Below are 19,283 nucleotides of genomic sequence, written 5' to 3' on the forward strand. Positions count from 1 at the left end.
GGCATTTGAATTCCAGGCTCAGATCGGGGTTTGTGGCCTTTATCTGGAGTGTGGCTTCACAGGTCATAGACGTTAATATCATTCACTCTTTTAGGAGTAATGCTGCGATACTGTAGACCAACACGAAGCCTTTTAGACTAAACCTTTATCCAGAGTTTCACACAATAAATAAAGTTTCTCTCATCGGTGGCATTGAATACCAGAGTGACGATGTCGGCTGTTCAGGTTGTGATCTTTTCAAAGCCAAAGAAGTCCAAGAAAACCTTCAGTTTTATTTTGGAATGTTTGGAGTGTTTTGTGACTGGAGAAGTTCATCGTTCAGCCTGGTTGCAGTGTAGTTCTATGGTTGGGTGGTGTTTGCGGCTGTGGGTGGGGTTTTCTACTTCGCAACTAACGGCGGTTCTCATCCTGAAGTAGGGCTGCACGAATAAGGATGAAATGATAATCATGATTATTTTACTCAATGCTGTGATCACGATTATTGATCATGATTATTGATCCATTTGGGAAACAGAATTATTTTATGGCACTTTCTAAATAAACAGAAAACTGCCATCACAATAATAATGTATTTTATAAACCTTGAAATAAAAAAGTGTTTTAACTGACTTCAGGACTACACCTACAAACAAAACATAAAATAATGAAAATATTTGAAAACACATACACAATAAATACATTTTGCTTGCATTCTGTAATTGTTTATGGTTATTGCGACCAGAAATTATAATACAGGAATTTATTTTCTTTCATCCAGTTGTCTTCTTGAAACACTTATTTTTTTTTCAAACATAATAAAGTTTAATAGTCACAAAATATTAGCTTGCCGACAGGAAGAGCCCGACCTGTGAACGACGCCATCACTAGCAATGCAATGCCATCATGTGAGCTGTTTTAGGATCTGAGCAGCGTCTCTTCTAAACAGCGTAGCATTATCAGTGAACTGGTTGATGATGATTTGATTGTAAGCAACAGAGACGCCTTGTGATCCACTGATACTAATACGAGAAGCAAGAAGAAATGCTTCAAATCATCTGTTGACAAACCAACAGCTGATGTCACAGACCCTACGTCCATTTTGTTCTACAGTCTTTGGTTTGGACGGGAACAAAGTTGTACAAACAGCAAGAAGCAGAGCTGTGCTAGAGAGTTATGAAATAACTGTAACATGCAGAAGACTGGACAACAGCAGGTTGACAAACATCAACATGACTCCAAAACTTATTTTGACAGTAAAGTTATATACAGATGAAGGGATAATTACTATAAAAATATGTCATATACATTAATGTACCACAGCATGGAAAGGCAAATACGTACAGTGTTTATGAACTATGTGATAAAAACATTGAATATTTAGTTCAGTTTTTAGAGAGAGGATACTACACCTCCTCCATCTGACACAGAGACACGGAGGAACCAGAGCACAACTTAAATCCAGGGTGGAGAGGTTCAGTGAATGTGGTGTAGAAGGTGTGGAGGTGTCTCAGTGTGTCAGAGGAAACTGAGTAGAAGGACAGAGTGCCAGCAGACCAGTCCAGATACACTCCTACTCTGTGACGAGCAGAGGACGGAGGGAGATTTATGTCTGTTCCACTGTCATTGTACCAGGCAGAGCAATGATCATTAGAACAAGACAGAATCCAGGACTTGTCATTCAATCCAACACATCAGTCATCTCTGCTTCTGATTCCTCTGTATGTCATTCCTATTTCAACCCTTCCTTCCCTCTCTACCTCCCAGTAGCAGCGTCCAGTCAGACCTTCTCTACACAACACCTGTTTCCAGATGTCAAATCTCTCTTTGTGATCAGGTTGTGGCTGCTCCTCTTCAACCTTCATCACCTTCCTCTTGTTGTCAGACAGATCGAGTTGTCTGTGTGCTGTGTTTGGGTCCAGTGTGAGTTTAACACCATCTGGTGGAGAACAAGACACAATACAGCAACAGTTTATAATCTAACAAGTTCAAGTTCAAGTTCAAGATTGTCCATTTATCAGCAGTGTGATGAAGACACATGATGTCCACCATCATCTTCATTCTCAGTAGGATCTGAATGGATGGACGTCCCGTGCGGCTGTGTGGATGGACTTTCCATCTCAATAGTTGATAAATAGTAATGAATCAAAAAAACAGACACTTACACTTCCTCAGCCCTGGTTTTAGCCTCCACGCTCCACCGTGCTCCACCCTGGGAAGAACAGTCAGAGCAGAACGTTCTCTTAATTCTGGGAAACATGGACATTAAGAAGCGCCCGTATCCATCTTTTCCCATCATACATCAGTCATAAGTGCTGTCTAACAACAAAGCACGTTCCCCAGCATCCCAGGATGATTGACCACATGGTTGTGGAGCATCCTCCTTGTAGAAGAGCTTGTCAGGAAGTGTCCGCTGGTCTCTACATACCTGAGAGTGTCCAGTCTCCAGCGTGGGTCCTCCAGGCCAGCAGAGTGCAGCCTCACTCCTGCCTCTCCTGGGTGGTTGTAGCTCAGGTCCAGCTCTCTCAGATAGGACGGGTTGGAGCTCAGAGCCGAGGCCAGAGAAGCCACGCCCTCCTGTGTGAGCAGACAACCTGACAAGCTGCAAACACAACAGGAAGCACAAGGTGTCAACATCAGGAAAACGGTTACTACAGCAACAGACACTGACACATAATACAATGAGATGGAATATTTATTTGAAATTATTTTGGAAGCAGTATGCCAGCGCTGTGGTAGCAGGATGTGAAGACATGGAGGGAGGAGTTGTTCCCCCGTACAACGTCATTATTAAAAGACAGATGTCATTCAGAAAAAACTGACCACTGATTGACCAATCAGTCAATATTCTATAGAGCCGTGTAATAATATCAGTCAAGTAGTTGTATGGGTGATTTAAAAATGTAAGATCATGCAGACACATATATGTTCCATGTTCTAAAACACTTTGTCAGAAGGACTTTCATGTAAATGCATCATTATTTGATGTCTATTCATGATCCAGTTGGTTCCAGAGGTTGAGTAACACTGACCTGAGAGTGTCCAGTGCACAGTGTGGACTCCCCAGTCCAGCAGAGAGCAGCTTCACTCCTAAATCCTGCAGATCATTGGTGCTCAGGTCCAGCTCTCTCAGACGAGAGGAGTTGGAGCTGAGAACTGAGGCCAGAGCTTCACAGCTTCTCTCTGACAGATTACAGCCTCTCAGCCTGCACACACACACACACACACACACACACACACACACACACACACACACACACACACACACACACACACACACACACACACACACACACACACACACACACACACACACACACACACACACACACACACACACTTAGGGACTTATATCTTAAGAGAATGTGTTTTCATACAGGTCACATGAGGTAGATTGTACATTAAATACAATTTAACATAATTAATAATAATACATCTACAAAGACATGATTATGAGAATGGACTCATGGATCTATGATTTGGCTTCAGAACACCTGGATAATGCAGCTTCACATTATGTTGAGTCCTTTTGTAGGAGCCAATTGATGTATTGCCTTTGACCATTGAATACCTTTATTTTTTAATTACTCTGGACATTAAGTTTCTTGGAGTTGTTTTTGTGTTACAATGAACATGGTGGATGAAGACAAATACCCCATTAGGTCCCACAGTGGTTATTATAATAATATTTCATGGGAAAGTAACCATTTAAAATAACCACGACACCTTTGTTTTATTCCAATTTCACGTCTCTTCCATTATATTCTCCTGGATAATTGGTAGTTTTGACATTGTCTGTTTTGCTGTTCTTCATTCCATGTCTATCTTCCTCACTCTGCACCGATTGCTCTCCTAGCCATCCTGGAAGGAGGATCCCTCTCTCAAGTCCCTTCTCAAGGGTCCTTTATGTTTCTGTCTGGGATTCTGGGAATTTTTTCCTGATCCTTCATTTAGGGTTGGGGGGGTCATCATCTAACTGTCCTTTGAATGTGAGGATGTAAAGGTCTGCGATACTGGAACTGTGATGGAAGCTGTGACTTTTTGGAACGTTGTTCAATTACATTGTTTGGAAAAAGGCTGTGGTTAAACTGTACGAGCTATCTAAGAGATATGGAATAAATAAATTGTTTTAACTAGTAATGATAACCCTGATATGATTATTATATTTATTAATGTTATATTTCGAATGATAATGTTTACATATATTACATGTATTTCTTCTAATAAAGTTGTGTTACCTATATTTTAAGTGTATATTGACATAGTAATTTATAGTTAACATGAATACAAATCTCAAAATGATTGAAATATTTCGTCAAGGTTGAGTAACACTGACCTGAGAGTGTCCAGTGCACAGTGTGGACTCCCCAGTCCAGCAGAGAGCAGCTTCACTCCTGAATCCTGCAGATCATTGGTGCTCAGGTCCAGCTCTCTCAGACGAGAGGAGTTGGAGCTGAGAACTGAGGCCAGAGCTTCACAGCTTCTCTCTGACAGATTACAGCCTCTCAGCCTGCACATCAACATGCACACAGATAAATACATAGTTTGATATTATATAGACACAGATATTAACTTCAAATATCTCATCAGTTGTCAAACAGTGTACAGTTAATATACGTATGTTATCTGTGCACCTACAGAGATGTTTTGGAGGCTTTGACCACAGGCAGCAGCCTCTGAAGAGCCTCCTCTGAAGCAGAGTATTTCTCCAGGTCAAACACTTCCAGCTCCTCTTCTGATGACCACTGAGCAGGGGAGAGGTTCACTGTGGAGAGACTTCCTGATCTCAGGTGATGTTGGATCTCCTCCACTAGAGAACGGTCATTCAGCTCATTCAGACAGTGGAACAGGTTGATGCTTCTTTCTGGAGAGAGATTCTCACTAAACTTCTCCTTGATGTAACGCACTGTTTTCTGATTGGTCACTGAGGTACTTCCTGTCTGTTTCAGCAGGCCTGTTAGGAGCTGCTGATTGGTCTCCAGGGAATGGCCCAATAGGAAGCGAAGGAACAAGTCCAGGTGTCCATTGACACTCTGCAAGGCCTTGTCCACAGCACTCTGGTAGAGGGATTGTAAGTCAGGTTTCTTTTTCTTTCCCTTAGATAACTTTGATGTTGGTTGTGGTTTTGACAGCAGATTGACACCGGTGCTGGTGAATGTCAGAAAGACATGAACAGCAGCCACAAACTCTTGGACGCTCAGATGGACAAAGCAGAACACCTTGTCCTGGTAAAGCCCACACTCCTCTTTAAAGATCTGGGTGAAGACTCCTGAGTACACTGAGGCTGCTCTGACATCAATGCCACACTCTGCCAGGTCTGCTTCATAGAAGATCAGGTTTCCTTTCTCCAGCTGCTCAAAGGCCAGTTTTCCCAGGGACAGAATGATGTTCCTGCTCTCTGTATTCCAGTCTGGATCTGTCCCAGATCCTCCATGATACTTGACATTCCCCTGTATGGACTGAACCAGCAGGAAGTGGATGTACATCTCAGTCAGGGTCTTGGGCATCGCTCCTCTCTGGGCTGTTGTCAGGACGTGATCCAGAACCGTAGCAGTGATCCAACAGAAGACTGGGATGTGACACATGATGTGGAGGCTGCGTGATGCCTTGATGTGGGAGATTATGGTGTCAGTCTGCTCCTCCTCGCTGAACCTCTTCCTGAAGTATTCCTCCTTCTGTGGGTCACTGAAGCCTCTCACCTCTGTCACCATGTCCACACACTCAGGAGGGATCTGATTGGCTGCTGCAGGTCGTGTGGTTATCCAGAGGCGAGCAGAGGGAAGCAGGTTGCCCTTGATGAGGTTTGTCAGCAGAACGTCCACTGAGGTGGACGCTGTGACATCAGTCCACATCTCATTGTTCTGGAAGTCCAGAGGAAGTCGACACTCATCCAGACCGTCCAAGATGAACACAACTTGGAACTTGTCGAAGCTGCAGATTCCTGATTCTTTGGTTTCAATAAAGAAGTGATGAACAAGTTCCACCAAACTGAACTGTTTCCCTTTCAGCAAGTTCAGCTCTCTGAAGGTGAATAGAAATGTGAAGTGTATGTCCTGGTTGGCTTTGTCTTCATCCCAGTCCAGAGTGAACTTGTGTGTTAACACTGTTTTACCAATGCCAGCCACGCCCGTTGTCATCAGTGTTCTGATTGGTTGATCTTGTCCAGGTAAGGGTTTAAAGATGTCTTGACATTTGATTACTGTTTCTTCTGTCACTGTTTTCCTGGAAGCTGCTTCAATCAGTCTGACCTCATGTTCCTGGTTGACCTCCTCACCCCCTCCCTCTGTGATGTAGAGCTCTGTGTAGATCTGTTTCAGAAGTGTTGGTTGTCCTGCTTTAGCGATTCCCTCGTACAAACACTGGAACTTCTCCTTCAGATGAGACTTCAGTTTACGTCGGCAGACAGGAACACGATTTACTGAATGAAGAAATTTCATAGAACATCAATGAGTTTATGTTATTGTCAATGAGAATAATGTCAATATTTCCTGCTAAATGTGTACAACTCACAAACCCATGTTGTCTATTTAGCTCATCACAGTTGGAACAAGCAGACTGACTGACTGTACGTGTGTGATGTGGAGGTTAACTCTCAGCTGGTCATAAATCTGCAGCTTTACTGATATTCACATGTTCCACCATGATAACCAACATGTAGCTTTACTGGCTTATTAGTAGCAAACCATTCTACTCTGACATGGAGGTGTTGAAATCTCCCATTAAAAAGGTACTAGTACTACGATAAATCTCCCATTTAAAAGGTACTAGTAGTACCATAAATCTACCATTAAAATGGTACGAGAACTACTATAAATCTCCCATTTAAAAGGAACTAGTATTACTATACTATAAATCTCCCATTAAAAAGGTACTAGTACTACGATAAATCTCCCATTTAAAAGGTACTAGTACTACTATAAATCTCCCATTAAAAAGCTACTAGTACTACTATAAATCTCCTATTAAAAAGGTACTAGTACTACTATAAATCTCCCATTCAAAAGGTACTAATACTACTATAAATCTATTAGCAGTCTAAAAAGGTAGACACCTTCTATGTTGCTTCAATTTTGATCGTATATTATTCCACTGGAAACGATATTAAAGTCTTAGTTCTCAGACTCCCGACTGTCTTCTAGCAACTGTCTCCTTACTCCTTACTCCCCTACTGTCTCCTGGCAACTGTCTCCTAGCGACTGTTTCCTTGCGACTGTGTCCTAGCAACTGTCTTCTGGCAGCTGTCTCCTAGCGACTGTATCCAAGCAATTACAATTACCAGACGCTTTTATCCAAAGCGACTTACAATTGTTCAAACACCGACGGACGCAGCCATCAGGAGCAATTAGGAGCAATTAGGGGTTAAGTGTCTTGCTCAAGGACACTACAGCATGCTAGCAGGAGGAGCCTGGGATCTAACCAGCAACCTTTAGATCACTAGACGACCAAGCGACTCTGTCCTAGCGACTGTCTCCAAGCGACTGTCTCCTAGCGACTCGTCTCCTAGCGACTGTCTCCTAGCGACTGTCTCCTGGATATATCTCTGAACTCTACATGTAGAGAACTGGTAGAGCTCTCATTTTCTTCTCAGAAACAGTTGTACTAATAAAGCAGAGAACCAGAGTGGAATGTTCCTTTAAATGTGTGAATCACAGTCTCTTACTGCTCTGCAGAGAGTCAGCCACATCCTCCTGCTTCATCCTCCTCAGGAAGTGCAGTGTGATGTTCACAACTCCCTCTCTGGCGCTCCTCCTCTGCTCCTCTTCCTCACCGTCCACCTCATCATCCTCTTCCTCCCTCTGCCTCTCTGAGCATTGTGGGTCATCTGGACTCAGAACCTTCCGGAGCCTCTTCAGCTCCTCCTTCACAAAGGTGACCATGTTGTCCTCCAGCAGCTGGAACAGAAGAACATCAGTGAGAACTTTATTGTCCTGGATTCACATCCCACTGGTGTGAAGAGGAAGCATGGAGACCATCAGCACCACAACACATGCTGCTTCATGTCATTTGGAGCTTGTTGGACATTTACACACCAGGAATAAGGAGTCCAGGTCTGTTTGATGCTGCTGTCCAGACTGACCACTGGTGACCTCTGACCTCTGCTGGTCTCTGTGGAGCACACACTCACACACACACACACACAACCACACACACACACACACACACACACACACACACACACACACACACACACACACACACACACACACACACACACACACACACAGACACACACACACACACACACACACACACACACACACACACACACACACACACACACACACACACACACACACACACACACACACAGTTAGAGGTGACACTCTTGAATGTGACAGAGGTTGAAGGTTCTGACGGGACTGAAAAACGACCCGGGACTTTGACTCACAGAGGGACCCACCACACGATTACTGTTCCCAAATACAGATTCACACTCCACCTCCTTTGATACGGTGCTATCCTTGGCTGTTTTCACCTTTCTTTTCCTCTCCATTTCACTTTGGTTCACAATCAACACAGTTGTTTGCTCAGTTGCACTCCCATCAATGAAAACAAGGCGGTATTCACCAGTCGTGTTCTTCAAAGCTGACGTACAAGTTCAAGTTTAGAGCGGTCACTCGTGCAGCCCCAGCCACACCTTTTTATTTGACACATTTGGATCCTACCACACAAATATTTATAGACAGAATTCAACATTTGAACAAACGGAAATATGCCTTAATAAGTATAAAACATTAATACGACTAAAAATACAATTCATCATAAACAGGCAACAGACAGGATTAGTCATTTTAAAACAACGTCCCACAATGCATCAGGGCAGGTTGGCATGGTTGCAGCAGTTGATGTCAATATCCAATATCCCTTGGAGCTTGAATTCAGTGCACCACACATTCTTTTGAAGTTGAAGCAGTAATTTCTATATTTCTACTGAGGTGTCTTAAAATATAAAGTCAAGCGCTGTTGAAGTTTTTGGAGAATTTGATGTACTGCTGGTCAGATATGTCTTTTTCCTGTTGGGGTGTGAGTGTGCCTGTGTGTGTGTGTGTGTGTGTGTGTGTGTGTGTGTGTGTGTGTGTGTGTGTGTGTGTGTGTGTGTGTGTGTGTGTGTGTGTGTGTGTGTGTGTGTGTGTGTGTGTGTGTGTGTGTGTGTGTGTGTGTGTGTGTGTGTGTGTTTGTGTGTGTGCCGTGGCTAGAGAGATTTGTTTATTGTTCGTGTATATGTGTAAATGATGTATAGAATACATGGATTATTAACATTACATTACATTACATTTAGTCATTTAGCAGACGCTTTTATCCAAAGCGACTTACAAGGGAGAATAACATTCAAGCTACATTGCGAATCAATTAAATAGGTATACATATGTGGTGAGCAGTTAAATAATATATAAAAGAAACATTTCTTGCCCCTTTAGTGATAAATATACACGAGCCTGTTTATGGACTTTGTAAAGCTGATAATAAAGATTATGAGCCTTTCTTAAAGGACGTTTTATAAATGTATATGAGCCTTTTTCTTTCAAGGATGTTTTATACATTTGATAAAGGATATGAACCTTCACAGGACTTTATATATTTGATAACAAAATGAGCCTTCTTGAGAGAAGGACTAGAATCACCAGAAACAGTCTGCCTACACATGCATATACACATTCAGAAAAGAAAAGAAAATCTCCTGCTCTGAATTATGGGTAGGATTTGTGGATTGTTTGGTTGGTGTGTGAGTTTTTTCTCTTTGTGCTTGGAGTGTGTGACAGTGCTTGTTGTGAGTTATGTTGGTTAAAGGAGCAGATAGTCTTGGTGAAATAGAAGGAACAGTGGGATTTTTGATGCAAGAGACGAGGTTTTGTGTTTCGGCTGCTGAGTGAAGGGAACCAGCTTTGATTTATGACTCCTTGTGTGGCCCAGGGGAGCTGAAACAGGATGTTCGTTCGCTGACGACCAGTGTAAACTGGAAGGTGTGACTACATTTAAGAGGTGGAGCAAGGGGTGGTGCTTAGTCGACTCCCCCTGACAAGAGGGGGTTGAAAAGAAGCTCCCCTCTCTCTCCCTCCTTTCTTAGTATGATAGAAGGAAATAAATTAAAAAAAAGAGAAATAAAATTAAATAGGAATATAGAATAAAAATAATGAATTAGAGGTAATATTAGATTGACTCATATACTCTTTAGATTTAACTCGTCGTATGAATAAAAGTAAACATTGCTTTATTTAAAGTGCACGAGAAATAAAAAAGCTGATAATGTATGTCTCATTGAATTGTATTATAGTATGTATAAGAATTTAGAGTGAGCCTAAGACACTGAACTCTTCTGTTGTTCTTTTTGTTTTTTCTTTCTTTCTTTTACTTTGCTGAGTGAGAGCTGGGGGAAAGACAGAGAAGATGGAATGTGTCTGAATTGGATCATCCAAGGGGCAGATGACAAGACATCTGGCAGTTCTTCACAGACACCGGGAGCATGCGGATGACAGCGCATAAGAATTCTGAATCCAGAGTGAATAAGGCCAGTACGATTTATCCACAAACTCTTTCAACAGACCTCACCTGCATTACCTATATGCCTATACATTTGGTTATAACGTACATGATTGCTTGTTCTCAAATATAGGATTACAGTAGTTATTTTTCTTATATAGCGTTTAGTTAGTAAGAGACTTGGCAACGGACTGACTAATCAAGGCATTCGCCTAATTAATGGAGCATTATTGATTTGATTGATCACATGCGGAAAAACTGATTTGATTTAAATACGGTTGAGTGCTGTGAATATTGGTTTCATTATCTGAGTATGGTTTATCTTGATTGAGGCTGTTTTGAGAGTGAACATTGATGGACATTTTGATAATTTAAGATAACTTAGTATGATCAGATGTATCACATCATGAACAAGTGAAGTTGCTTTCATAAGTGGGAAGCTATTGGTCTCCTTTGGGGTTGGTAAATTCAGTTGTTTTTAGTTGAGTGTGATTACACCGTGCTTTATAAATGATTTTAAAATAAATCAATTTGAGTTACAATAAAAGAAATGGATACAAGAATTACAAAAGTAATCACTCCTATTGATGTAGTGCGAAAGAATAATCCTCTTATTAAAGATATTGCAAAAATATCAGGAAAATGGAGCAAGCGGTGGTCTGACATTGAACAACCATGGCCAGCTGAAGGAACTCTTAACCCGGCTGTGATTAAAATAATGCAGGTGCTTGTGTCCACATATAAAGTAAATAAAAAGAAAGGAAAAAGAGGAAAGAGATGCACGGAGAAAAGACAAACAGAACTTGGCATTCTGCAGCTGTTCGTAAAGGAGGGACAGACATGGTTCGAACAAAGTAGACAAGAAATAAAGTAAAATGAAAAGGAAGCAGAAAAATTGATGGAGAAGATTACCGCACCCTTCTCACATGCAGCATCTGTAAAGAAGCCCCCGCCTTATGAGAAGGAGGTGAAGTTCACTGATGTTTATCCTCAGCTCCCAGTGATGACAACGGAGGGCAACTATCTCTTCAAGGATGAGGATGAGCAAATAATAGAGATGGGCAAGGCTACAACAACCATTAAGATGTATCAGAGCTCCAACAGTACCAAGAGAAGGAACCGTTTGGGAAGCAGGCAACAAGTCAGAAGCCTGGAAATAGGAGAAGAGAGTGTGAGTGATTTGGACAAAGCTATTGGAGGATACGACCCCGCAGTCAGACGGATGTGGGCTAAAGTTGAGGAAGGAACAAGACCAGGAGACTCTCAGAAATCTCAGCCAAATACAGTTGGTGGATAAGAAGAATGAGGATAAGAAGCCCAAAGAGAAGGTCTATAGATGAGCAGAACAGAAAGAATTGTAGGTAGATAATGCACTGCGGCGCCCCTAAGGGGAGCAGCCGGAAGGAGAGGATTCTTGGTGGTGGAATGAGGAAGTAAAGGAGCAGCTATGAAGATAAACACTGATGATTATCTTGATAAAGAGCGTGACATTGAGAAAAGTGTGCCACATATGACTTTAATGGTGGCCGAAGGAGTTGAGCAGAAGCATGTGGAGAAATCATGAAGGACTGATGGTAGCACCCCTGACCTATTTAGTTTGATGATTCAGGAAGCACATGGGTTAGCCCATGTTGCAAGGGGGGAGGCAATAAGAAAAATCACGAAAGAGTATGGGCACCGTACTTGCTTGAGCAAATTGAGATGTCATAGGTTGATGTACAATCGGTCTTAAAAACAATGTTCGGAGAGGTGTGAAGAGTTCACCCGGTCACATTCCAACTCCGACAGGTCCCATGCGTGAGTTGGTTGTGAATTTTGTTGACATGATAAGACCAGTAGGAGGTAAAAGATACATGTTAGTGGACCTGGATAGATTTTCACGATGGACTGAAGCATGTCCAACCAAGCGTAAAGATGCTCAGTCAGTTGCCAAGCCAAGTTCTTGTGTCATGAGGTCATAAGCAGGTGGGGACTTCCAGATCGCATATCTTCCGACAATGGGAAAGAGTTTGTGGATAAAACAATAAAATTAATTCAGCAAAAATTGGGAATGAAACAATGTCTAGGAGCTGTTCATCATCTGCAAAGCCAAGGTGTTTCTGAAAAATTGAATGGTGTGCTGAAAAATCGCATTGTTAAAATCTGTCAGTATACAGGTCTGAATTTGCATTAGAGGTGTGTAGTTAGGAGCTCACACTAGTAGAGAAATATCTATTCTGAACATCTGATTCCGTCATAGACCCGAGACTATTTTTGACTGAGAAAATGCATGGACAAAGGGGGGAAAAGGAAAATGTTAATCATATATTGGAATAATTTTAAAGTGTAACGCAAAAGTGAAATTATTATACTGTATTTGATGTGTGTGCAAGATACTGGCTGGTGAATTTTTCTTCCAGGACCAGTACGAGGTTGGCTGTGTCCACAGATCCTAACAGCCTAATGGACTTGAACACTCAAACATGGACATTCAAAAATTGAGGAAGAAAATGGACGACGGACCCTGAATGAGGACATCATGATCAGGAGTGTCGAGTGAAATAGCATTGAAGATCGATGGTGTTAAAAAGCAACAGTTCAATACATACATAGGTGTTATGCAGGTTTTTATAATATTGGAGTTTGTTTATTACAATGTAACCTGTATTATTGATGAAAAGTCTGGATTCTACAGCAGATATTTTTAGCAAGACATATTACTTTAATTTAGTATTGTTTTCTTTTAAGTTTTTTGTAACAGGGTGAAATGGATATATTGGGACCTCAGGTGTTTTGTTTTTTTGCGGGGTTTTGAGGGACATTGATAATAGGCAGGGACATGTTCATTGGAAGGTCCGATGGGTCGACAGGCCTGACTTTGGACAAATTTTTGATTTATTTCTGAGGTTCTGAATGTATGCATTTACATGTAACATCCTGTACAGTTCTCTAAACCCTTCTTCTTTGCGGTTTATTGATTTGGAGTGCAATAGGTGGTTTCCTGGGGCAGAGGAACCGTGAGAGAATTTTCCTGTCTTGATTCTTGTTGAAAGAACTAAGAAAGGAAGCTGCCAGATGGGTTTTTCGATCTCACAATTAATTGTATTGCTATGACTAAGTATGTTCAAAAGGGTAGATTCTAATCAGTCTGTTTGTTAGTAGGTGATTTCTATTAAGCCAATTAACATCGTAACTTCAATGACACTTCTCTCTGTCGAGACTTTGTGTAGTCTCGAAGGGGGGAAATATGAGGTGTCTGGGAATGAGTAGCGTCCCAAGAGATGTCACTCCTTCTTCATCAACACATCAAATTCATCAAGAAACTACACTACTTAACTACATGGATATACACAATAATTTAAAAAGTGCCAACAATAGCCCTCCCTGTCACTGACGTTGTGCTTTAACGCTGGTTCCGTCCAATTCATTTCCTCCTGACTTGTTCCCTGTGCTCAGTAGAGAATGATGAACATCTACTCTGTTTCCACCATCTGTTTGAAAGTCCTACCTCTTCTCCCTGGAGGGGCGGCCATCTTTGAAGTCAATAGGAATTAACATAGACCTGTCACTCTTCATGGAGACACAGCTGGGTTCAGGACAGTCTGCTCTCTCCTGATGGAATCTACCAGATAAACAATAAGCACCATCTGGACGTTAGGATTTGAGGATGTTGAGCTGTTTTATTTGATAAACTATTTGATAAATCCTCACCTCTGCTCTGTAGAATGATCTCCAGCTTTGAACACCAAAGGTATTTTCATAGATTGGTCACTCTTGATGGAGACCCCACTGGGTGCAGGACCCTCTGGACTCTCCTGCTGCTCTGGGCTTCAAAACAACACACACAGAGCTTTTCCTCAGACTAATGAAGGTGTAGTGACATCACTGCTGAGCTCTGAGATGGACAACAGTCCCAGACGCTCAGAGATCCTCATCTTACCTCTTAGCTTTGCTCGGGCCGCCATGTTCCCCAGACTGAGTTGTTTTAAAGGTGGGACGACCCTCCTCTCCCTCCTCAGACACATTCATAGTTGACTGCAGACCTTTAAATTCAGACAGCATGAAGATGTCACAGTGTTACACTTAACCACAGGTGGTCAAAGTCTGGCCTGCAGGCCAAACAGGTTCTGTAACTAGATTTAAACAGAAAGAGTTTACTACAAGCTCTGCATGTTATTCATCACAACACAGTTTGCACCTCAAACCAATAACAACAATACCTGCATTTGTAAGTGATGAGAACAAGCTCTGTATTTCTACCCAATCAGATGCAGCGAACAGCACGTTTCACTGATCACATTGAATGAGGGATGAATATTGATCATCGCTCCTCCAGTTTCACAGCATATAACTCAAATTGAATGATTTACAGTCTCCAAGAAGTCACCGTTCATCCATTGTGTCCAAACAGAAACACACTTTTCTTGACCTTGGCTCATGTGACCATGTGGTGGTCTCTCTCTCAGTCCATCAAGTGGTTCTGTCTCTCTCGCTCGTCTATCATCTCTGCTTTGAGATTCTCTCTCTTGTGTTGATGTTTCTTTGTTCCAGTCTTCACTCGATGCATCTGAAACATTCCTTTCTATTCTCTACAAGTTAGAAAGGAATGACTTCCTGCAACACCAGATTGTTCGAGATTTCCTGTAAATCTCACCCCTTTCAGTAAGACACGCAGATAGACGGGTATATCATAAGTGAGACATGATCAGTAAGGCAGGTATGTAAGCAGTGACACAGGTACATGTATTTTACATATAAAGCTTGAAACTAAGGTCATTCCCTTCTCCGACCTGGTCTTCTACATGAAGCGGATGCAGATCAAATGTTTTTCAGTCCAACCTGTGGAACCTCTTCAAATAGAAGGTAAATGATCAACAAGAACCAACGTCACATTCTAGCTTTCTTCAAAAATACATGAGCTCATACAAATATAGTGTCGGGAGCTGTGTTCCTACCTCACCCTTCATACGTCCACTGTTCCCTGGTAGGTTCCAGTCCGTTGAATCCACTGAGACATTTGACCTTCTTGATGTGTAGAGAGAAGACGCTGCTGTTCCTCCACAGCCCGTCCTGGCTGCTTGTGTTCATTTGTTCCTCCTCAGTAAAACTTTCCTTCTCAAGTGTCATCACATGAGTTTGAAGTCAAACCGGTCCAACCAGGAACCGGGAACCAACTCCCACATCAGCGAGTGCAGACGGACTGTGTGTACAGCAAATGTTGCACAGCAGCTAACTGAGCGGTAGGTTCAGCTCACACTGAGAAGGTGTGAATGCGGGTGGAGATCTGGCTCCATCTCTAAACCTCAGTGAGCAGGTACAACGACGCTGGATTCACCCTCCAAAGCACAGGCAACTTGACCCTCCTGCATTTTAAATGTTGTGGAACATTGATATTGTTGGGGATCTGTCAAGCCAATTAAAACCAATCAAAAAAGCACCAACACATATGTGGCTGAAATTAAACAAAATCACATCAAATGTGATAACGATTTATACATATGTGCAGCATACCAACCCCCCCCACCCCCCCCGCCCCCGGAATCTCCCTATTTTAACAAATACCTTTTTGACCATCTCCAAGTACAGATCAACCTTTACCAGGCCCAGAAAGGGGGTTCTGCTGATGGAGACCTGAACACCACAACAGGATGTGAGCCTGATACAATTAATGCTATTATATAATAATAGAACCCAGAATCACGAGGCGCCGCCCCTGTGTGAGCACCTCGTGTCGATTCTGCACATTTTAGTATTTTTAGAGCTTATGAGCTTATTGTGTGTAATCACTGGTTGTCATGACATTTCACTGCATATATGTATGACCGTATGTATATGTATGTGACAAATAACTTCTTGAACTTGATATAGTGGATGCTACTGGCAACAGTCACATCTTCAGACACCTTCTCTGTACCTCAACCCCACCCCTTCACTTTACCTCAACCTCACCGCTCCTCAGAGAAACAACCCTGACAGTGTGGTCAACAAAACAGGCAAAGAGCTGGTGCATCTCTGTGGCTCCTTAGGCCTGTACATGCTTCATGGTGGGGTCAGAGGGGAGTCTCTAGGGAGGTTCATGTACTGTTCAGCTCTTGACTATCGTAGTTGACTGTGTTCACTGACCTGGACCCCTTCTCTACATATTCAATATTTTTCACAAATCAGCCAATAAAGGTCTTATTAAAAATAGCTCTGTGGTATCTTGGTATTTTGCCTTCAGGTAACTGAGACCAACTTCTGGTTTGTTCACCTTTTATTAACCGTCTTCAGCAACATGTGGCGCGGCCGTAACATGCCAGGCTGGCTATCAGTACAACACATGACAGAGAGGGCGAAGGAGCATTTACTTAAGATTGAGTCACTCTACTGGCGAAGTCATATAACTGCACTCTATCACATCCCTCTCTTCTTCGCTCTTGCTTTTCTGTCCTTTAGTTAACCAATGAAAATAATAATACACCACAGCATTTTCTTTCCCATCTAGCCAGTAACATATAAACTTATATATATGTATATATATATATTAGCTTGCTGTACCCTGCTTCCTTAATATAACTTTATGTAACCATCACAATGTCAGAACACCTTTTATTTCTTCCGAACACTTTGTTATTTACTTTTCTTTCTTTTTATTTATTTATTTATTCAAACACTCATCTCCCCCTTAGGGAGACTAGGGTACATTCTTGCCCCTAAAGGCATCCACTTTATGTGGAGTAGTCTTTCAAATGGTTTGGAGGACGTTTGTCCCTCCTTAATCTGCGCAATCGGTCGGCTGATGTACCCCCTGGTGCAGTATCCTCCTGGGTCACCACTGGCACAGCACTGTCCTCTCTTCGGTGAGAACTTGCGCCCTCCAGTGCTCCAGCAGCTGGTGGACTGGGTTCTGTTATGTCGTCCCCTGTAGTACTGGACACTGGTGTAGGCAGCTCCCCTTCCTGCCTGCTGAACAGCTGATCGACATGTCGCCTGACCACTTTTCCATCCCCCAGCAACACAGTTTAGGAAACTGGTCCTGTTAACTCCTGCACTTGTCCATGTATCCATTTAGGTCCATATCCAAAGTTCTTAGTGTAGACAGAGTCACCTTCCTCAAAGTTGCGATGTTTGGCGTGCCTGTCATGGTAGTTTTTCTGTCTTGTTTGTTTTGACTCGACTTTTTGTTTTAAATCTGGGTGCATCAAGTCAAGTGTACACCTCAGCTTCCTTCCCATCATCATCTCAGCTGGTGACAATCCAGTAGTCGACTGTGGAGTGATGCGATAGCTAAACAAAGCCCTATCCACCCTTGTCTCTATTGTCCCAGCTGTGCTGTTCTTCATCAGCTCCTTGAATGTTTGCACCGCCCTCTCTGCTAGACCATTAGATGAGGGGCTCCAGGGAAGTGTTTCAAAGAGTTTATGTCCGGGGTGGAAGGGGTCAGCCACAATCTAACCTGCACACCTCACGGTCCTTGAGGCATACAGGTCCTGGAGAGATGGCAGATTGTGTATATATATATATATGTGTATATATATATATATATATATATATATATATATATATATATACACACACACACACACACTTCTTTTTGGATACAGATTATAAATATTTTCTTTGGATATACTGACTTAAATTTTGACTTGATTTTATTTATTTTGAGCAGAATATTTTTTTTTTGTTCGTATACTTCTAGTTCTATTTCTGTTTTTATACTATTTTATTTCATACGGTGCACTGCCTCTGTAGGCACTGCCACTTTGCATTTCACTGCATACCTGTATGCATGTGATGAATGAAAACCTTGAATCTTGAATCTACATTAATGAACTAGTGGTGTTGTTGGAACAATCTGCAGCCCTGCAGGCCACACCCTCAACAAGAAGGAAGTAAAATTACTGCTCGATGCAGATGACCTTGTGTTGCTGTCACCCACAGAGCAGAGTCTGCAGAAGCCTCTGGATCTGCTGGAGCAATACTGCCACAACTGGGCCCTGCAAGTAAACTCTTCCAGAAAAAGCCCAGTTCTCAGGAAAACATACACATGTTCACCTTCGGAAACACCGCACCAGAACACACCCTGTCCTATGATGACCTCAGTGCCTCTGAAAACTTTGGTCCGGCAGTGAATGCACTGAAAGAGAAGGCCTGTAGAGCCGTGTGGTCAGTGTAGGACAGGCCAGTGTAGGACAGGTGTGGTCATTGTAGGACAGGTGTGGTCAGTGTAGGACAGGTGTGGTCATTGTAGGACAGGCGTGGTCAGTGTTAGACAGGCGTGGTCATTGTAGGACAGGCCAGTGCAGGACAGGTGTGGTCAGTGTAGGACAGGTGTGGTCTGTGTAAGACAGGTGTGGTCATTGTAGGACAAGTGTGGTCAGTGAATGGACGGGTGTGGTCATTGTAGGACAGGTGAGGTCAGTGTAGGACAGGTGAGGTCAGTGTAGGACAGGTGTGGTCAGTGTAGGACAGGTGTGGTCAGTGTAGGACAGGCCAGTGTAGGACAGGTGTGGTCAGTGTCGGATAGGTGTGGTCAGTGTCGGACAGGTGAGATAGAGACAGATGCACTTTCTACTGCATCATTCACGCACTGTGTGATGAAGTAAAGATGGCCGTGCTCCTTGGGGGAGGGACACACAGCTCCCCCAGATGGACGCTTCATCTTAGAGTGTCATCAACTGAGCTGTGACCTGCCCTCTACATACTGGTACATTTTATTTATTATAGAGAGAGAGAGAGATTTTAGATTTTTAAAAAACGATTAATTGAACAAACATCCAAAACAGCGTTTTGAGTTTGAAACAATAAGAGGAAGTGAGAACATACACAAGAGAATAAATAATCATGAAGTTCAAGACATAATGAGTATT

At 42.5% G+C, this 19,283-nt stretch overlaps 1 protein-coding gene across 1 annotated transcript in view; it reads right to left on the reverse strand.

Annotated features, from left to right (window-relative positions):
• The window catches only part of LOC307243535 (uncharacterized protein), a gene marked incomplete at its 3' end in the record, with an annotated part of 46,864 nt that overhangs the window by 15,958 nt on the left and 11,623 nt on the right, over positions 1-19,283 (reverse strand). The window contains exons 10-15 of the mRNA XM_080018363.1: positions 4,313-4,486; positions 3,009-3,182; positions 2,405-2,578; positions 2,142-2,188; positions 1,737-1,915; positions 1,384-1,397 (exon numbers count right to left, since the gene is read on the reverse strand). Of these exons, the coding sequence (XP_079874489.1) occupies positions 1,384-1,397; positions 1,737-1,915; positions 2,142-2,188; positions 2,405-2,578; positions 3,009-3,182; positions 4,313-4,486 (762 nt within the window). The remainder of the gene's footprint in view (positions 1-1,383; positions 1,398-1,736; positions 1,916-2,141; positions 2,189-2,404; positions 2,579-3,008; positions 3,183-4,312; positions 4,487-19,283) is intronic.

Source organism: Zeus faber (genome assembly GCF_960531495.2).
Source record: "Zeus faber genome assembly, chromosome: 17".
Classification (NCBI taxonomy): Eukaryota; Metazoa; Chordata; class Actinopteri; order Zeiformes; family Zeidae; genus Zeus; species Zeus faber.